Here is a 15,742-nt window from a genome sequence, read left to right as displayed (position 1 = left end):
GGTGATTACGGAGAGGAAAGGATGCATCTTCTACAGGTGGCCGTGAATGACTAATTCACATTATTGAAAGTTCTGTTTTTATTATTGCAATTATCTGATTATTATTATTATTATTTAGTAGTAGGGGTGGGGCTAAAAGATTATGATAATAGATGTTTTAAGTTAGCAAAGCATCACCATTTTGTTCAATTTTTAAGGTTTATCCCTAAATCTGGGACATACTCTACTGATTGGTATGAATATTTCCAAATCAGATGTTGATTTGTTTGATAAATTTTTAAAAATCTGAGTTTAAGCAAGTTTCTTTTCTTTTTTGCCTGGCAGATGTTAAAACCCACAAAAAAGACACATTTGCATTGTATTAAGGGCCTGTGAAAGGTTATTTCAATTGGACAAGTAAACAACCACCAGGCAGCACACCAGCAGACTCCCAGACCATTTAGCAATCATGTATTAATGCATTTAAAACCCCTGATTTTTATCTACCTACAATATCAACACCACACCATAAAAATTAACAACAACAACTCGACTCAAACTTTATTTATAAAGCACTTTCAACACCATCACTGGATCCAAAGTGCTGGGCAGGCAAAGTTAGAAGAATATCAATTTAAATGATTAACTGTACTACAGTTAGACACTTTCTTCAGACGATGTATGAATCTGGTTCATGTATAAATCTTTTCAGGTTGCAATAAAATCTTCAATTTAAATTCTTTCAGAATAAGAGTGAGCTGCTGCCCACAGTACAGACTTTGGAGAGTTTGGGTTATAACTTGTATGCAAGTCTTGGCACTGCTGACTTCTACACTGAACATGGAGTCAAGGTACAGCAACTTGTTTGCTTAATTAAATTTATAAAAAATTAGCAGATATACAATTTCAATGTGTTATTCTGTGTCTAATTAGGTAATGGCAGTGGACTGGCCATTTGAAGAGGAGAGTGACTGTCCAAATAAGGACAAACAGCGCAACATCATGGACTATCTGGAGGAGAACCATTTTGACTTGGTCATCAATCTGTCTATGAGGAACTCTGGAGGAAGACGCTTGTCCTCTTTTGTGACCAAAGGATACCGAACTCGTCGAATGGCTATTGACTTCTCAGTGCCACTCATAACTGACATAAAGTGCACTAAGCTCTTTGTTCAAGTAAGTTGGGATGCTCTTACAGTATTATTGTTATTATATACATGCTCTTATTATTATTATTTATTTATTATTATTATATATTGTTATTATGACTATTTATTATTGTCATTATTTTTATTTATAATCATCATTATTATTATGTATTTATTAATACATAATTATTTTTAATGTATTATTTTAAATATATTTTCTATTTTTTGTATTATATTTATTATTATTATTACTATTACTATTATTGTTGTTATGTATCGATAAATAATAATCGTTTACTTTAAAATAATAATAAATAGTTTTATAAGTCTCTGTTGTTATTATTATTATTATTCATTATTAATAGTAATAACAACAATAATAATTATAATATTAATAGAAAATCATTCTAAAATTATTAATTATTATTAATATTATTGTATTTGTAACAATAATTAATATTTATTAGTAGATAAAAATAAATGTATAGAAAGAACAAAATAAAGCATAATTATAAATAACAACAACTATTATGATTATTATTATTTTAAACTTTATTTTCTATAGCGCTTTTAATGGTATATCCCAAAGCCATTCACAGGTTTTTTTTAAGGTAAAGATTCAAAGGAAAAAAGACCTAAAAAATATGATTATAAAAGGTAAATTTAACATCCTACATAAGACACCAAGAAATCACCTAAAAGCCATTCTGAAAAGTTTTAAGACCAGATTTTAAAACAATAAATGCTAAACACTAGAACGCAGTTTTATTGTATCACCCCTAAAACTAAAGATTGAAATGTATGTGGGTTTTGGCAGGCACTGAAGCAAATTGGACAGGCTCCTCGCGTGAAGACACATGTAGACAGCATGACCTCACAGAAACTCATCCGTTTGCCAGGTAAGTGTGGTCTCTTGCATCCTTTCAGTTATTCAATACAATTTTTGTCAAAACAAATGAGTGTCCCTGCTGATTACCTTACCTGTAATGTAGCTGTTTGTGAATGTTAAAGTCTATGATGTTTTAAAAATCAAAGTGCTCGATAAATACAGTATCATTTTACAATAAGGTTGTATTATGTTAACTAACATAAACAAACAACTAACCACAAATTTATTACATCGTTTATTCATCTTTGTTAAGGTTAATAAATAGAATTTGTTTGTTGTTGGTTCATTTACTTAGTGCATTAACTAATGATAACAAACATTAGTTGGGTTGTAATAATGCATTAGTAAGTGTTGTGAGCAATGATTAACTGATTAATAAATGCTGTACAGTTATTTTTCATTTTTAGTTCATGTTAGTAAATACATTAATGAATCCTTATCTTAAAGTCCAAAATAAAAGCAATTCTTCCTGCAGTTTTGTGTTGTGAATTATTCCTTATTTAACAGGAGTACTTTAAATTAAGGTCTTCTCTTTTGTTCTTGAATATCTAAAGGTTTGATTGATGTCCATGTACATCTGCGAGAGCCTGGTGCCACCCATAAAGAAGACTTCTCGTCGGGCACTGCTGCTGCACTCGCTGGAGGTATCACTATGGTGTGTGCAATGCCCAACACTAACCCTGCCATCATCGACCCCAACTCCTTTACTATGGCACAAAAGGTAAACTTAACTAATTACAGTCGTTTATTAAGTTGAAAACTGGGGAAATTGTGTTTGTTTGTTTAAAAATTTGTGATTAATATGTTTAGCTTGCAAAGGCTGGGTGCCGCTGTGATTATGCACTTTTCGTGGGGGCTTCATCCGACAACGCTGCTCTACTTCCGTCCATTGCAAGCTCTACAGCTGGTCTGAAGATGTACTTGAATGACACCTACTCTACTTTGAAGATGGACAATGTCTCGCTGTGGATGGAGGTATGGAAAATGAAAATGGAGGATGTTAATGAAACTGGGTGTTTGTGCGTGTGTGCGTGCATGCGTGTGTGTTTTTTTAGTAATATGTTATTATGCTTTTATTTAATATAAAATGTGTTCATTTATTTAAAAACACTGCATTAAGTCTATGCATAATTTTAAATAAATACAAAAAACTAAAAATATATATAAATAAATACAAATAAATTAATATAAATAAATATAAATTTTGATAAACTAATTAAAGAAAAATAAAAAACCTGGAAGTTTGCATTCAAAATAAGTAAATTGAAAACATTTTAAAGTCAATTTCTTTTTCTTTATTTATTTTGTCATGATTTTCTTAGTTTCAGCCTGATAAAAACAGGCAAAACAATTGCACCCATTTACACGTTTCAAATGGATAATTTGAAATTATTTAATTACATAAAACATTAAGCATTATATATTTTTATTTGATTTGTCATGCTTACATTTTTACAACTGGATTTGTTTCTTTGTTTGCAGCACTTCGAAAAGTGGCCGAAGCACTTGCCCATTGTGGCACATGCAGAGAAACAGACAGTGGCTGCAATCCTGCTGGTGGCACAGCTCTATCAGAGACCTGTTCATATCTGCCACGTTGCCAAGAAAGAAGAGGTAAAAATCCTTGTTATATGTGGTGTTTTAACAAAAGTATTATGTTTCATGCTCTAGTTTTCCAAATTATTTACATATATCTTTTGAATAGTAATTAATTAAACACATGCCTTGTTTTGCAGATTCTGATCATTCGAGCTGCTAAACAAAAAGGGATCCAGGTGACGTGTGAAGTGGCACCTCACCATCTTTTCTTGTGTGAAGATAACGTGCCCGTCATTGGAAAAGACAAGGCACAAGTGCGCCCCATGCTGGGCACACGCGAGGACATGGAGGCATTATGGGAAAATCTAGACATCATTGACTGTTTTGCAACAGACCACGGTAATAATAGGATCAGATTTTGCTGTTGTGTTGGCATCTTTGCTTAAAATGCAGGTATTTAGCATGGTAAACAAATAGGATGAAATCTTTTGGACGTGCTTAATATAAAACTAATTCTACATACAAGGAAAAAAATCAACACTGTCCTATAAAAACAGCCTTTTGGAAATTTAGAAAAATTTAAATTATTTTAAATTCTTTTAGTGCTGAATCAGTCTACACTTGTTTATTTTTAGCTTTTGAGTAAAAAGATTTATTTGAAGAAGTCTCTTATGCATTACCTATAATGCATCTACTTGACCAAAAAAAAGCTATGGAAAATTTTTTACAGAAATACCTTAGAAATGAGGAAATTGTAGTTTTATTTGAGGGAAAAAACAATTAGTTTTATTCTGTAAAGCACTGATGACGCTGTTTTCCAAATGTAATTTAAGATAAGATATTTATTTTTTACCAGTGGTTTTAACTTTTTAGAGATAATATTTGAAGATTTTAGAGATAATGATTGTAGGATTAACACTAAATTTTATCACAACATTTGTGATTCTGTCCCTTTTTTATAATAAAAAAGATCAAAATATGTTTGGAACATGTTACAAGATCTTTATGGAATAAATCAAATATTAACATTTATAAAAAAATAAATCCAAATTATCCACTTAACTAATCTTAATGAATCCAGCAAATACTGAGAATCGAAGAACTTTTTTTCCCATAGCATTTATTTATGTGATTAAACCTTTTTAATGACTATGTTTACATGGACACTAGTAATCAAATAATTTGCCTTAAAGTGAACAAGACAATAATATGGTGTTTACATGAGTTGCTTTTTGAATGTTCCTTTCATGATCACGTTTTACATGTTATAGCACATAATTCGATTAACGTCATTGCATCACAACGCTACCCACATTTCCTCCAGAGTGTTAGTTAATTTTGGATGTTTAATTTTTGATTTGTCCACTTTAACTGCAGTTTGGCACTTTAATTCAGGAACATTTCATGCATGCCCCCCATGACAAACGAGATACTGCATGCGAGTATGAACTGCTGGAAGTGTGTTGTTTTATGGAAATTTGATACAGCACACCGTTGGGGGGAACAAAACCTTGGTATTATGTGATGCGGGTGTTTGTGGTCCTTCACAGACTCGGTAGGTGCGGAGAATAGTGTGAAACAGTCATGTGTACAAACTGTCCTGTCACAAAATCCGGTGAAAAATAAAATGATAATAGCTTTATTAAAGTGTGATGCGAATAAAATCAGCATACTCGACATTTCTTAATTCGATTTCTGTTTGTGTCTATTAGAACTGGATTAAATCAGTCAAAAGTCGCTGTTTACATGGTAGATTCTCAGAGTATTGCTTTGTATGTATTAAAATTAGATTATTAGTGTCCATGTAAACGTACGGTCACATAATCTCTCAAACAACTTCCTGCCCAGGGACTATATAGCTACTATCTATATCTTTTGTAGCATTTTAAATGTCTTTACTGTCCTTTTTGATTAAAAACAAAAAACCTTGCAGCTCCACATTCAGCGGAAGAGAAGATCTCAGAGAAGCCTCCTCCAGGTTACCCAGGTCTGGAGACGATGCTGCCTCTGCTGTTCACGGCCGTCAGCGAGGGTCGCCTTACAGTCGATGACATTATCAAGAGGCTGTATGAAAACCCCCGAAAAATCTTCTCCCTTCCTGCTCAAGAAGACACCTATGTTGAGGTATTTCATGAAAGAGTGCAGGTAGTCAGTGGGTGCATTTAAATTTAGATGTCTGTTTAATACCCAAGTGGTATTTTTTTCAGGTGGATTTGGAGCAGGAGTGGATCATTCCAAAGCACATGCAATTCACCAAGTCAAAGTGGACACCTTTTGAGGGCATGAAAGTGAAGGGAAAAGTCATGAGGGTTGTGCTCAGAGGCGAAGTGGCTTATATTGATGGACAGGTAAAGGGCCAATGCTTTTCTACAATACTGTTTGCAAAGTCTGTTATTTTATTTTTATAGATGTTTTATAATGTAAAATTTTAATTTAATATTGCGTTATATTTATAGAAAATATATCATATTTGTACTTCATATTTATAGAAAAGATATTATTTTCCTTAATATTCAGCAATTATTACTGTCTTCAGATTATGCTGATTTTGTGTTCAAAGAAGCATTATTTATCAATATTGAAAATACTTTTCCTGCTTAATAGTTTTGTAGAAGCCATGGTAAAATTGAAAAAATAATATTCTAAATGTAAAAGCTTCATAAAATGTTATAGTTTAGGTTATTTTTTATGAGCGATTTCACCCAAAAAATAAAATATACAAACCCATTTGAGTATTTGTTTTTTTTCTGGTTGACCTAAAGGAAGAATGTTGATAGCCAAACAAACAATAAATACTGTAGATAATGTCTATGGCTACAGTCAGCTGTCTGGTTACCAACATTATTAGATTAAATACGAATTTTATAAGAAACTTCTACATACTTGTGGGTGAGTTAACTATCCTTTTATAAGCCATTCATAAAAGTTACTTGTTTAATATTCTAATGTCTAATATTCAGAAGTTGTCTTCAGGTTATGCAGATTTTTTCTATTCAAAGAAGCATATATATATATATATATATATATATATATATATATATATATATATATATATATATATATATATATATATATATATATATATATATATATATATATATATATATATATATATATATATATATATATATATATATTGTGTGTTAAGCAACTGATTCCTCATTCATGTGGCTTCTATTACAGAAATTCTATTAACTACAAAGATGGGAAAGCCTTTTTTTTTTAGTTCTTACATTGAAGTTTTTTTTTGTGCGAGGAAGAGATTTTTCTTGTAGTTCACCCGTGTGCATAAATGCAAAACAGTCCTTGCGCTTATTTGTGAATGAGATCTGTTCATACTGATCCCTCAAAAATGTGTCTGTAGCACATGCCTCAGTATGTTTAATAGCTCCCCTTTCTTTTCAGGTGTTGGTACCTCCTGGTTATGGTCAGGATGTAAAGTCTTGGTCAGCAACCCCAACAGCAACCACTGAGGTGATAATGGATGCTCCTAAGGTAATGCAATAACTCTCATTACATAACTTTAAAGCTTTGTTTACAATTTTTTTAATGTGTTCTGGCTAATAAATGAATATGCTTGTTAATTCCAGCGTGTGATCGAGGCAATGACTCCTGAGCGCCCCCGTCAGGCGGCACCTGTTGATGTGGTCCGCAGTCGTGCCCCGAGCCCACGCCGCTCAGCTGGAGATGGACGGTTCATTCTGCCACCTCGTATCCACCGGTCATCTGATCCCGGCCTGCCTCCAGGTAGCGTAAAGTGCATAAAAGTATTTATGTATTTGCTCATGGCTTGTGCATGAGCTTGTGTGCCAAATGGACCACTGTTGTGTCAATAATTAGTTGGTCATTGGAAACGGTTTTAAATTAGACAGACAGTGGTTTATTTAGGCAATGGTAGCTTCTGTTTGCTAGCATCAGTTTTTGGTTTAAGCTTGCATGTCCCATTAACTTGCAAATGATTCAGCTAAACTGTTTGCTGGTCTAATTTGATCATGCTTCTTGTAAGATATGTTTTTATATGCAGGTTTCAAAAGATCTACCATGCATCCCCAAAAGGCGTTTGGTAATGTGATGTGTATAGTTTTATCAAATCAAGATCTGTGTCTCGTGATTTCGATTGAACATTCTGATCTGTTTTTTCTATCTTATTTTTCATTGAGAATATAACAATCTTGATAATTTTGTGCATGTATCATAATTGAATAATCTTACAGCCTCTGAAACTAAACTCTAAAATGTTCTTCAAATCTTTAAATCAGAAGTAATTCACCCAAAACGACAGTTGGATGTGGTGATTATTGCATTACATGTGTTACTGATTATTTTGCTGAAATGAAACCAGTCATTAAACAAATCTTTGGTAGGCCTGTCGATTAATTGCAGATTGTTATGTAATAGTGTAAATAGTGTATTTGCACAATGTTGTGATTAACCTAATTAATTGCAAAAATAGTCCACATTGTGCATCTGGACAGGAGACCCCATGGGAAAACTAGGTTGCTGTCGGAAGTGGTGTTAGTGAGGCCAGCTGGGAATGCTCAACCTGTCTGTGTGAGTCCTAATGCCCCAGTATAGTGAAGGGGACACTACACTGTCAGTGAGCTCCGTATTTCAGTTGAGACGTTAAAACGAGGTCTTCTCGTAAAGAACAGGGGTGGAACCTCGATGTCCTGGCCAAATTCCTCTCATCTCCATCCAACTAATTGGCTTTATCAGTGTCTCTCCACTCCACCAATAGCTGGTGTGTGGCAAGTACACTGGTAATGTGTTGTCCTGTGGCTGCTGTGGCATCATCCAAGCGGATGCTGCACACAGATGGTGATGTGGTGATTGTGAAGTGCTTTGGGTGTATGACCATACATGATACATGCGCTATATAAATACACATTACATTACAAATTTGGCTGAAAAATCACCCTCGGAAGGAATTATAACTTATTACCTTTTAGACTAGAATGGTTGAACCTTTAGACCAGAATTGTTTAAGTATACTTTTAATACAAAATATAAAGATTTAAAATGACAACTAATTATTTTGACTGCACTTTGATATGAAAATTTACAGGGAAGACAAAATAATTGCCAATTGTAATTTTTATTTTTTTATACTTTGATTTAAAGTATACATAAAACATTTATGTGAATCTATCTATTTTGCAAAATCATTAAACTTTAAAATGCTGACTTTTTTTACGCAAAGTGTATATCAATTTTGTGAATTTAATTTAATGCAAACATCAAAATGGAATCTCGTATTCCTAGAGTAATGTTAGTTAACAATCTGCAATACAAATGCATATTTTTGAAAAAAAAAATACGCTTGCAAACCATTTTTTAAGCTAAAGGAAATTAAAGCTAATCATTTTTATAATTAATTGGCACTGTGTGTAAAATCGTGCAATTTACAATTCTAAAGTTCTAACTGTACAGCCACTAATCCATCTCTTCAAACTTTGTTCCTTAATGGTGGAGCAGCCGAAGAGGAAGTGTCTTTAAGAGCACCATTTGATGCAGGTTTGATGTTTGTAGTGATGTTTACCAGAGCTTTTGCCACCCTTTTAGCTTCTGTTCTCTCTACCAATCTGTGTTTGTTCCTGGATTCATTTCATGGGCATCAAATTTTAGCCTTCGCTAAAGCATAATTAAGACATGATGGAAACTCTCTCTCTCTCTCAGCATTGCCCATGCTTTGCTTGCATGCTATTCCTTGTGATTCAGGTCAATCCCAGTGAGCTAAACAATGCCCTGTTCTTATCGGTGTAAAGTGAGATTTACAAAAGCTCAAGAGGTGATATGGTGTGTGCTGATTGTTCTGCTTCCATTATCAGAATTGGCTCTACCAGCAGAGGCATACGCTCACCCTCCTCCCCTGGCCAGGATCCTGTCACCTCAAGCTGGGCAACCGCAGATCCTGCCTCACCCTCAAACCTCCCCGCTGCTGCACCCGCTGGTGGGCCAGCACATCCTGTCTGTGCGCCAGTTCAGCAAGGAACAGGTGATGCCGTTGTCCTGTCCAGGACTCCAGGCTTTTGTGCATGTGAAAGTGTTGCATTTTTACAGTGGCTCATCTGCCTCTCCTGTTTGTCTTTTGCTTTCAGATGTCACATCTGTTCAATGTGGCACATACTCTTCGTCTCATGGTGCAGAAGGAACGACCGTTGGATATTTTGAAGGTACGATGAATGTTGGTAGAAAGCAATGAAGTTCATTTTGTGAATGATGGTGGAGGGGTGCCAGAAATGAGCGCAGTTCAGTTGGTTTTGTTTTCGATATTCCTGACACACATTCAGTTATAGATGGCATTAACTCAAACGCTTACCCTAAAAAGATCTAAAGTGTGTTTCCTACAAAAAGACAAAGCTGGTTATGTTTCACAGCTGTCTTTCTTTTTTTTCGCTCAACATTACGAGCACTGCTCCGTTTAAGCCCTCGCAATATGTGTTTAGCCGGGAGAACTTGCGCTGAGAGGAGCTCTCAGTAAGGGACTGTCGGAAAAGTGCTTCTTATTTTTCGTTTTTTTGCTCCGCTCAGCTCGAGCTCTCCCTGTTGCGTGGGCTTAAGTGTGTGTGTGTGTGTTGCTGTCTATGTTTGTGTATGTGTTTGAATGAGAGACAGTGTGGTGCTGTGTGTCTGTGTGTTTATACAGACAGCATGTTATAGCCTCCCCCCTAAAATATAATACTGTATATGGAAAGCATCGTCAATGCACCGGGATATCGAATCGAACCAAATCGAAGGCATGATAATCGTAACCGAACCGTGAGACCAGTATAGGTTCACACCTCTAGTTTATATGATCCTAAAAATTTTGTGATTTGTAAACAAGTAATGATACTTTAAAATCTATTCAGAATTTAACTGGGAGCCATTGTAAAGACCTCAGGATAGGCGTGATGTGCTCTGATTTCCTGGTTCTGGTCAGAATCCTGGCCCCAGCGTTTTGTATGAGCTGCAACTGTCTGACAGTCTTTTTGGGAAGGCCAGTGAAGAGGCCGTTACAGTAATCCACCCTGCTGCTGATAAAAGCATGAACAAGTTTCTCTAAGTCTTCACTGGAAACAAAGCATCTGATTTCAGCATTGATATCGCAATCTGCGCATCTGCAAAAATCACATTGCAAGATCTGCAGTGTTGAGTCTGCATTATAGTTGACCAGGAGCCACAGAACAGGTGATTTTGAGTCACTGCTTGTTTACCATAGTTTTAAGTTTAACCATAGTAAAGTGAGAGTTTATCATTTGCATGTGTTTTTAAGGCAGGTGACTGAGCATTTAAAGAGATTTTAGAACATGTAGGCACATAAACTATGATGTTTGGAGGTGTAACAAATATTCATTGTATTTAAGTATATATACGATTTATGCAAAATGTATGATTGTTTTTGTCTTTTTTTATAGTCCAAAAATCTACTTGTCTTCAGGAAAAACTTTAAATTTTTACTTATTTCTATAAAACCCAACTATTTATTTTCTTGATTCATGAATTTGGGATATTTCAACAAGAAACAAGACAATACAAAGTCAGAAAAGCATTTTTTGCCTTGTGATTATTCAATTTCTGTACTTGAATACTGTTAGACTCCCCAGAGCTATTCCAATAGCTATTTATACCACCTTGTAAAACTGCATTTCTATTGCAAAATTTATAAATATAAAAAAAATATATCACAATATCAGATTTTTACAATATCGTGCAGCCCTACTTGAGATTTTATGTATTTATTTTTTGCTTTGGTCAAGTGGACAACATTAAATATTGATGTAAACAAGGGCTAAAACCTTTTGAGACTGTTTACTATTGAGCACTTTTGAAAATAGTCAAGTGCATTAGATCGGTTGCTTTATTAGACCCTGTTAACACTGCCATTTAAATGTGACCTAATTTTTAGAAAAAAGTTTTTTTGCTCTGGTTTCTATATGGTAGAGGACACCATATATAAACCATAGACGCAAACTGCGATAACTACCCTTTCCCTCCTCCTCCGCATCATTTTAAAAGGGTCACAATTAAAAGGATGTGTAAACAAACAAGCAAAAAAACTAGATTTAGGCAACAAATTGGAATTGGGCATCAAGACCAGACCATGTCAACAAGGCCTTGGTTTGAAATAGCCACAAGTTGCTGATGTGGCAATAATAAACGAACAATACTTTCTTCTTTCTTACTTGCCGTTTGATGTTTATCATGTTAAATAAGAGTAGATGTCACTAGGCCATTTTTTACAGCTCATTTTGAACATTTATTACATAAACCTCCCCCAGCGGGAGTGTTGAACTGCCAGATTGAACAACATCCTGACTAAAGCCTTCCTGTTAATGGCTTGAGCAGTGATGCATCACAGTTTGAAGTAGGTCTTTTACTGTAGAAATGAGCATCTGTGGCCCTTGGAAACAGAGATGAACATAGATGGAATAGAAAAATGTTAAAAAGCTCATAATTTTATTCTGTTCTGTTCATCGTCTTGCAGAAATGAGCATCTGTGGCCTTCAGAAACAGAGATGAACATAGATGGAGTAGTAAAATGGTAAAAAGCTATTTAATTCTATTCTGCTCATCTTCTACCAGGGTAAAGTCATGGCCTCTATGTTTTACGAGGTGAGCACTCGCACCAGCAGTTCATTCGCAGCAGCCATGCATCGTCTGGGAGGGTCTGTGGTGCATTTCTGCGAGTCCACATCTTCAACGCAGAAGGGCGAGTCTCTGGTGGACTCTGTGAACACCATGAGCTGCTATGCTGATGTCATTGTTCTGCGGCACCCCATACCAGGAGCTGTAGAGGTGAGCCACAAGCATTTACTTTTACTTTCATTCAAATGAAAAGTTACATTTGTGAAAACCAATCACACCTAGGCAGTGTGGTATTAATTTGATCAAAAATCCAGTAATACGAAGTTCAGGTCAGCAATGAAAGCGTACAGAGTGCCATAGGACTCGTACTTAGATGATCACCCATTGTTAAAGTGGATTAAATATACTGGGAGTCTTCAGGGTACAGTCTTCTTGATATATAAACAGCGCCTTGAATGTTCATACAAACCCCTGAAGATATTAGCTGTATGGAATAGAGAACTCTCCTGGCTGGGTTACAATCCCGATCGGGACACAATATGGTCAAATATCTGCCTAACCTCCAAAAACCCCTCGCACATTCTTATCCATTTTAAAACTGCACACAAAATGTATTGTACCTTATACAACGATATCTTGAGAAACTTTACCAAATCAAAACTGCAACTAATTCTAAAGGTTCTTTTCTGGAAACATGTATTTCAAGTATTTAAAAATATCCCAAATTGCACCTTGATGTTGACCCCTGCCTAATGTTGTTGAATGATGATTCTTTTTATAACTTTTATAACATTAGTTGAGAAAAGACTGTTAATGTCTGGTTTCACTGCCGCTTAAAGGTTTACTCCTGACATGGATCTTAAAAGATTCTGGCTGTTCTCTTTTCGTAATATTGTTTGTTTAGAATGTAGCACTGCAAGGATTAACAGGGCTTAAATACATACTGTGACTCACTGGAGTAAAACAGCCCAAGCTTTAAAATTTCATTTCTAAATGGAATTATGCATCACTCTATGCAAACCAAAGAAATGTATTTCTTCAAAATATTTATATTTTATGGTAATATTAATGTAATGTATTGCTCGCATGGCAGAGCTAGATTAAATTTCTCTAGTCTTTTTCAAGAGCTTTCAGAAATCAAAGTCATATGCTGATTTTGGTGCTAAACAATTTTGTTTTTGATTGGAAGAAATTTAAAAAAGTACAGCATTTATTTAAAAGTGAAATATTTTGTTACTTCTGGAATTTCTTTATCAGATTTGATCCATTTAATATGGCCTGAGAAGAAAATTAATTTGCTGTACTTTGGAAGCCAAATTATTTTTTATATATCAAAGTGGAAAATCATATTTAATGTTTAATGTAAAAATGTAAAATCTGATTTATTGTGTGTGTGTGTGTGTGTGTGTGTGTGTGTGTGTGTGTGTGTGTGTGTGTGTGTGTGTGTGTGTGTGTGTGTGTGTGTGTGTGTGTGTGTGTGTGTGTGTTTTCATATATATATATATATATATATATATATATATATATATATATATATATATATATATATATATATATATATATATATATATATATATATATATATATTTATATATTTATTTATATATATACACACAAGAAATAAACAAACAAACAACAGCATTATAGTGGTTATACATTGTTCATCAATGATTTATTAATTATCATTAGAATGTATTTCAGTATTTTAGGGTGTGATTTAAAAAGATATTTTTCTCAGTCTATCTACATAAACATGCTTCTGGTCTGTAGAGTGCGGCAAGACATTGTCGGCGTCCGGTGATCAATGCTGGTGATGGGGTCGGAGAACATCCAACTCAGGCCCTTCTGGACATCTTTACAATCCGAGAAGAGCTGGGAACGGTCAATGGCATGACTGTGAGTTTACACTTGGAAAAGAAAACCTGTTAGCTCATTAGCCTGACATTTCTACTTGGGGCTGACGTTTGTAATTTTTGATAAAGAGATAGTTCCACACAAAATCACAACCAATGTTACTACTTAGCTCAATAAAGCTCAAAATGCTTATCAACAATATTCTGCAATAATAACGCCTGGATGTACTTTATCCCTTTACACATTGTTCTGAGCTGTAATAGTTTATTCATTCTTTAATTAAAGGCAAAGTGAAACGAAAACGGCTGAATGGAGCGTACACTAACTTACAAATTAAGTTCACAAGATAAAAGTTTTCAGTGTTGTTTTGCGCCCTAACTAAACTATTCTACCAACCAAAAAAATGTGTAACAAAACCTACAGTGTGTGACACATACTTCTTATCTAGTGTGTCTAATAGTGTATGGCAGATCCTATGTGTAGCAGCATGTAGGTCACGTGACATCTAGCCTTTCCTCGAAAATCCCAGTAACCCTTGAATCTGGCAATCAGAGCAAAAGCATAGTTAGTACAAATTGTAAAACAACTTGCATAGAGTTTATCAAAATGTTAAAGCATCACACGTAACACAACCAAGATCGAAAAACAACAAAGCAAGAGCATAGAAACAAGCGACTGAGCAAGCTAGTGATCTTCTGCACCGGGATCCTTTTAAACTGGGAACTCCGCTTCTGATCTGGCATTTACGCAATGGCGTCATTGGGAGGTAATGATAATGGACATCACAAGCGACCAATGAGCAGCTGAAACTTACTGACCTAAGAAATGACAGCTGGAGGTAGAGTGAGGGAGAAAAACACACAGAATTCACGCACAGACACTGGGCTGTAACCACACCGAACAGCCAATACAGACAAGACAATATGTATATGTGACAGACAAGCATATGTATGGATGAAAGTCTATATTAACTGATTGTCAAGATCATTATAAATACCCAGATGAGCCTTTTATTAGTTTCAGCGGTTGTTATCTCGGAATAACATACTTGGAATGTCACAACTGACCAATCAAAATCAAGTATTCCAGCCAGTCATGTGCCTTAAAGAAAGCAGCTCGGAAAATGGAAAATAGATGGAAGAAATCAAAACAAGAGGTTTTTTGTCTGGCCTGGAAAGAAAGTATACTTAACTTCAGAAAAGTTTCAAAGTCTGCAAGATCTGCTTATTTTTCAACTTTAATAAAAGAAAATAAACACAACCCTAGGGTGCTGTTTAATCTCAACACTGCAGTCATGTAATAATGACTTTTAATAACTCTTGTGTAATTTTTTTTTCTCTCTAAATCACAGATTACCATGGTAGGCGACCTGAAACATGGGCGAACTGTGCATTCTCTAGCTAGACTTCTCACTCAGTACAGAATCACTTTACGCTATGTGGCTCCAAAGAATCTGAGCATGCCTGCAGAAATCATCGACTTTGTGGCCTCCAAGGGAATTAAACAGGTACTTTTATAATTTCATGTAAGAATTCGGGAGTGGACGTTAACTTGGGTCCTTGCCATTTATTTTGTATAATTTTTTTTATCCTCAAGCATGTGTAAACATTATAAACTCTATTCGCAGGAGGAGTTTAATAGCATTGAAGAAGCCCTTCCTGACACTGACGTTCTGTACATGACGAGAATACAGAAAGAGCGGTTCTCTTCTGAAAAAGAGTACAATGCGGTGGGAGATTTTTACTGATGTCATGTCACTGTGTAT

General features: G+C 34.9%; 1 protein-coding gene across 4 annotated transcripts in view; it reads left to right on the top strand.

Annotated features, from left to right (window-relative positions):
• cad (carbamoyl-phosphate synthetase 2, aspartate transcarbamylase, and dihydroorotase) overlaps positions 1-15,742 on the top strand; it is a 39,559-nt gene that overhangs the window by 22,180 nt on the left and 1,637 nt on the right. The window contains exons 25-43 of one of the 4 annotated variants that reach the window (XM_009294885.4): positions 726-830; positions 913-1,155; positions 1,945-2,026; positions 2,571-2,737; positions 2,827-2,991; positions 3,499-3,630; positions 3,753-3,954; positions 5,489-5,679; positions 5,763-5,903; positions 6,961-7,050; positions 7,146-7,302; positions 7,580-7,618; positions 9,031-9,069; positions 9,384-9,550; positions 9,654-9,728; positions 12,121-12,333; positions 13,894-14,019; positions 15,329-15,484; positions 15,605-15,706. In XM_009294885.4, the coding sequence (XP_009293160.1) occupies positions 726-830; positions 913-1,155; positions 1,945-2,026; positions 2,571-2,737; positions 2,827-2,991; positions 3,499-3,630; positions 3,753-3,954; positions 5,489-5,679; positions 5,763-5,903; positions 6,961-7,050; positions 7,146-7,302; positions 7,580-7,618; positions 9,031-9,069; positions 9,384-9,550; positions 9,654-9,728; positions 12,121-12,333; positions 13,894-14,019; positions 15,329-15,484; positions 15,605-15,706 (2,592 nt within the window). The remainder of the gene's footprint in view (positions 1-725; positions 831-912; positions 1,156-1,944; positions 2,027-2,570; positions 2,738-2,826; positions 2,992-3,498; positions 3,631-3,752; positions 3,955-5,488; positions 5,680-5,762; positions 5,904-6,960; positions 7,051-7,145; positions 7,303-7,579; positions 7,619-9,030; positions 9,070-9,383; positions 9,551-9,653; positions 9,729-12,120; positions 12,334-13,893; positions 14,020-15,328; positions 15,485-15,604; positions 15,707-15,742) is intronic. The other 3 variants (XM_009294886.4, XM_005160811.5, NM_001308825.1) reach the window with 3 other exon arrangements.

Source organism: Danio rerio, chromosome 20, assembly GCF_049306965.1.
Source record: "Danio rerio strain Tuebingen ecotype United States chromosome 20, GRCz12tu, whole genome shotgun sequence".
Lineage (NCBI taxonomy): Eukaryota > Metazoa > Chordata > Actinopteri > Cypriniformes > Danionidae > Danio > Danio rerio.
This window is presented reverse-complemented; position numbering and strand designations above follow the sequence as displayed.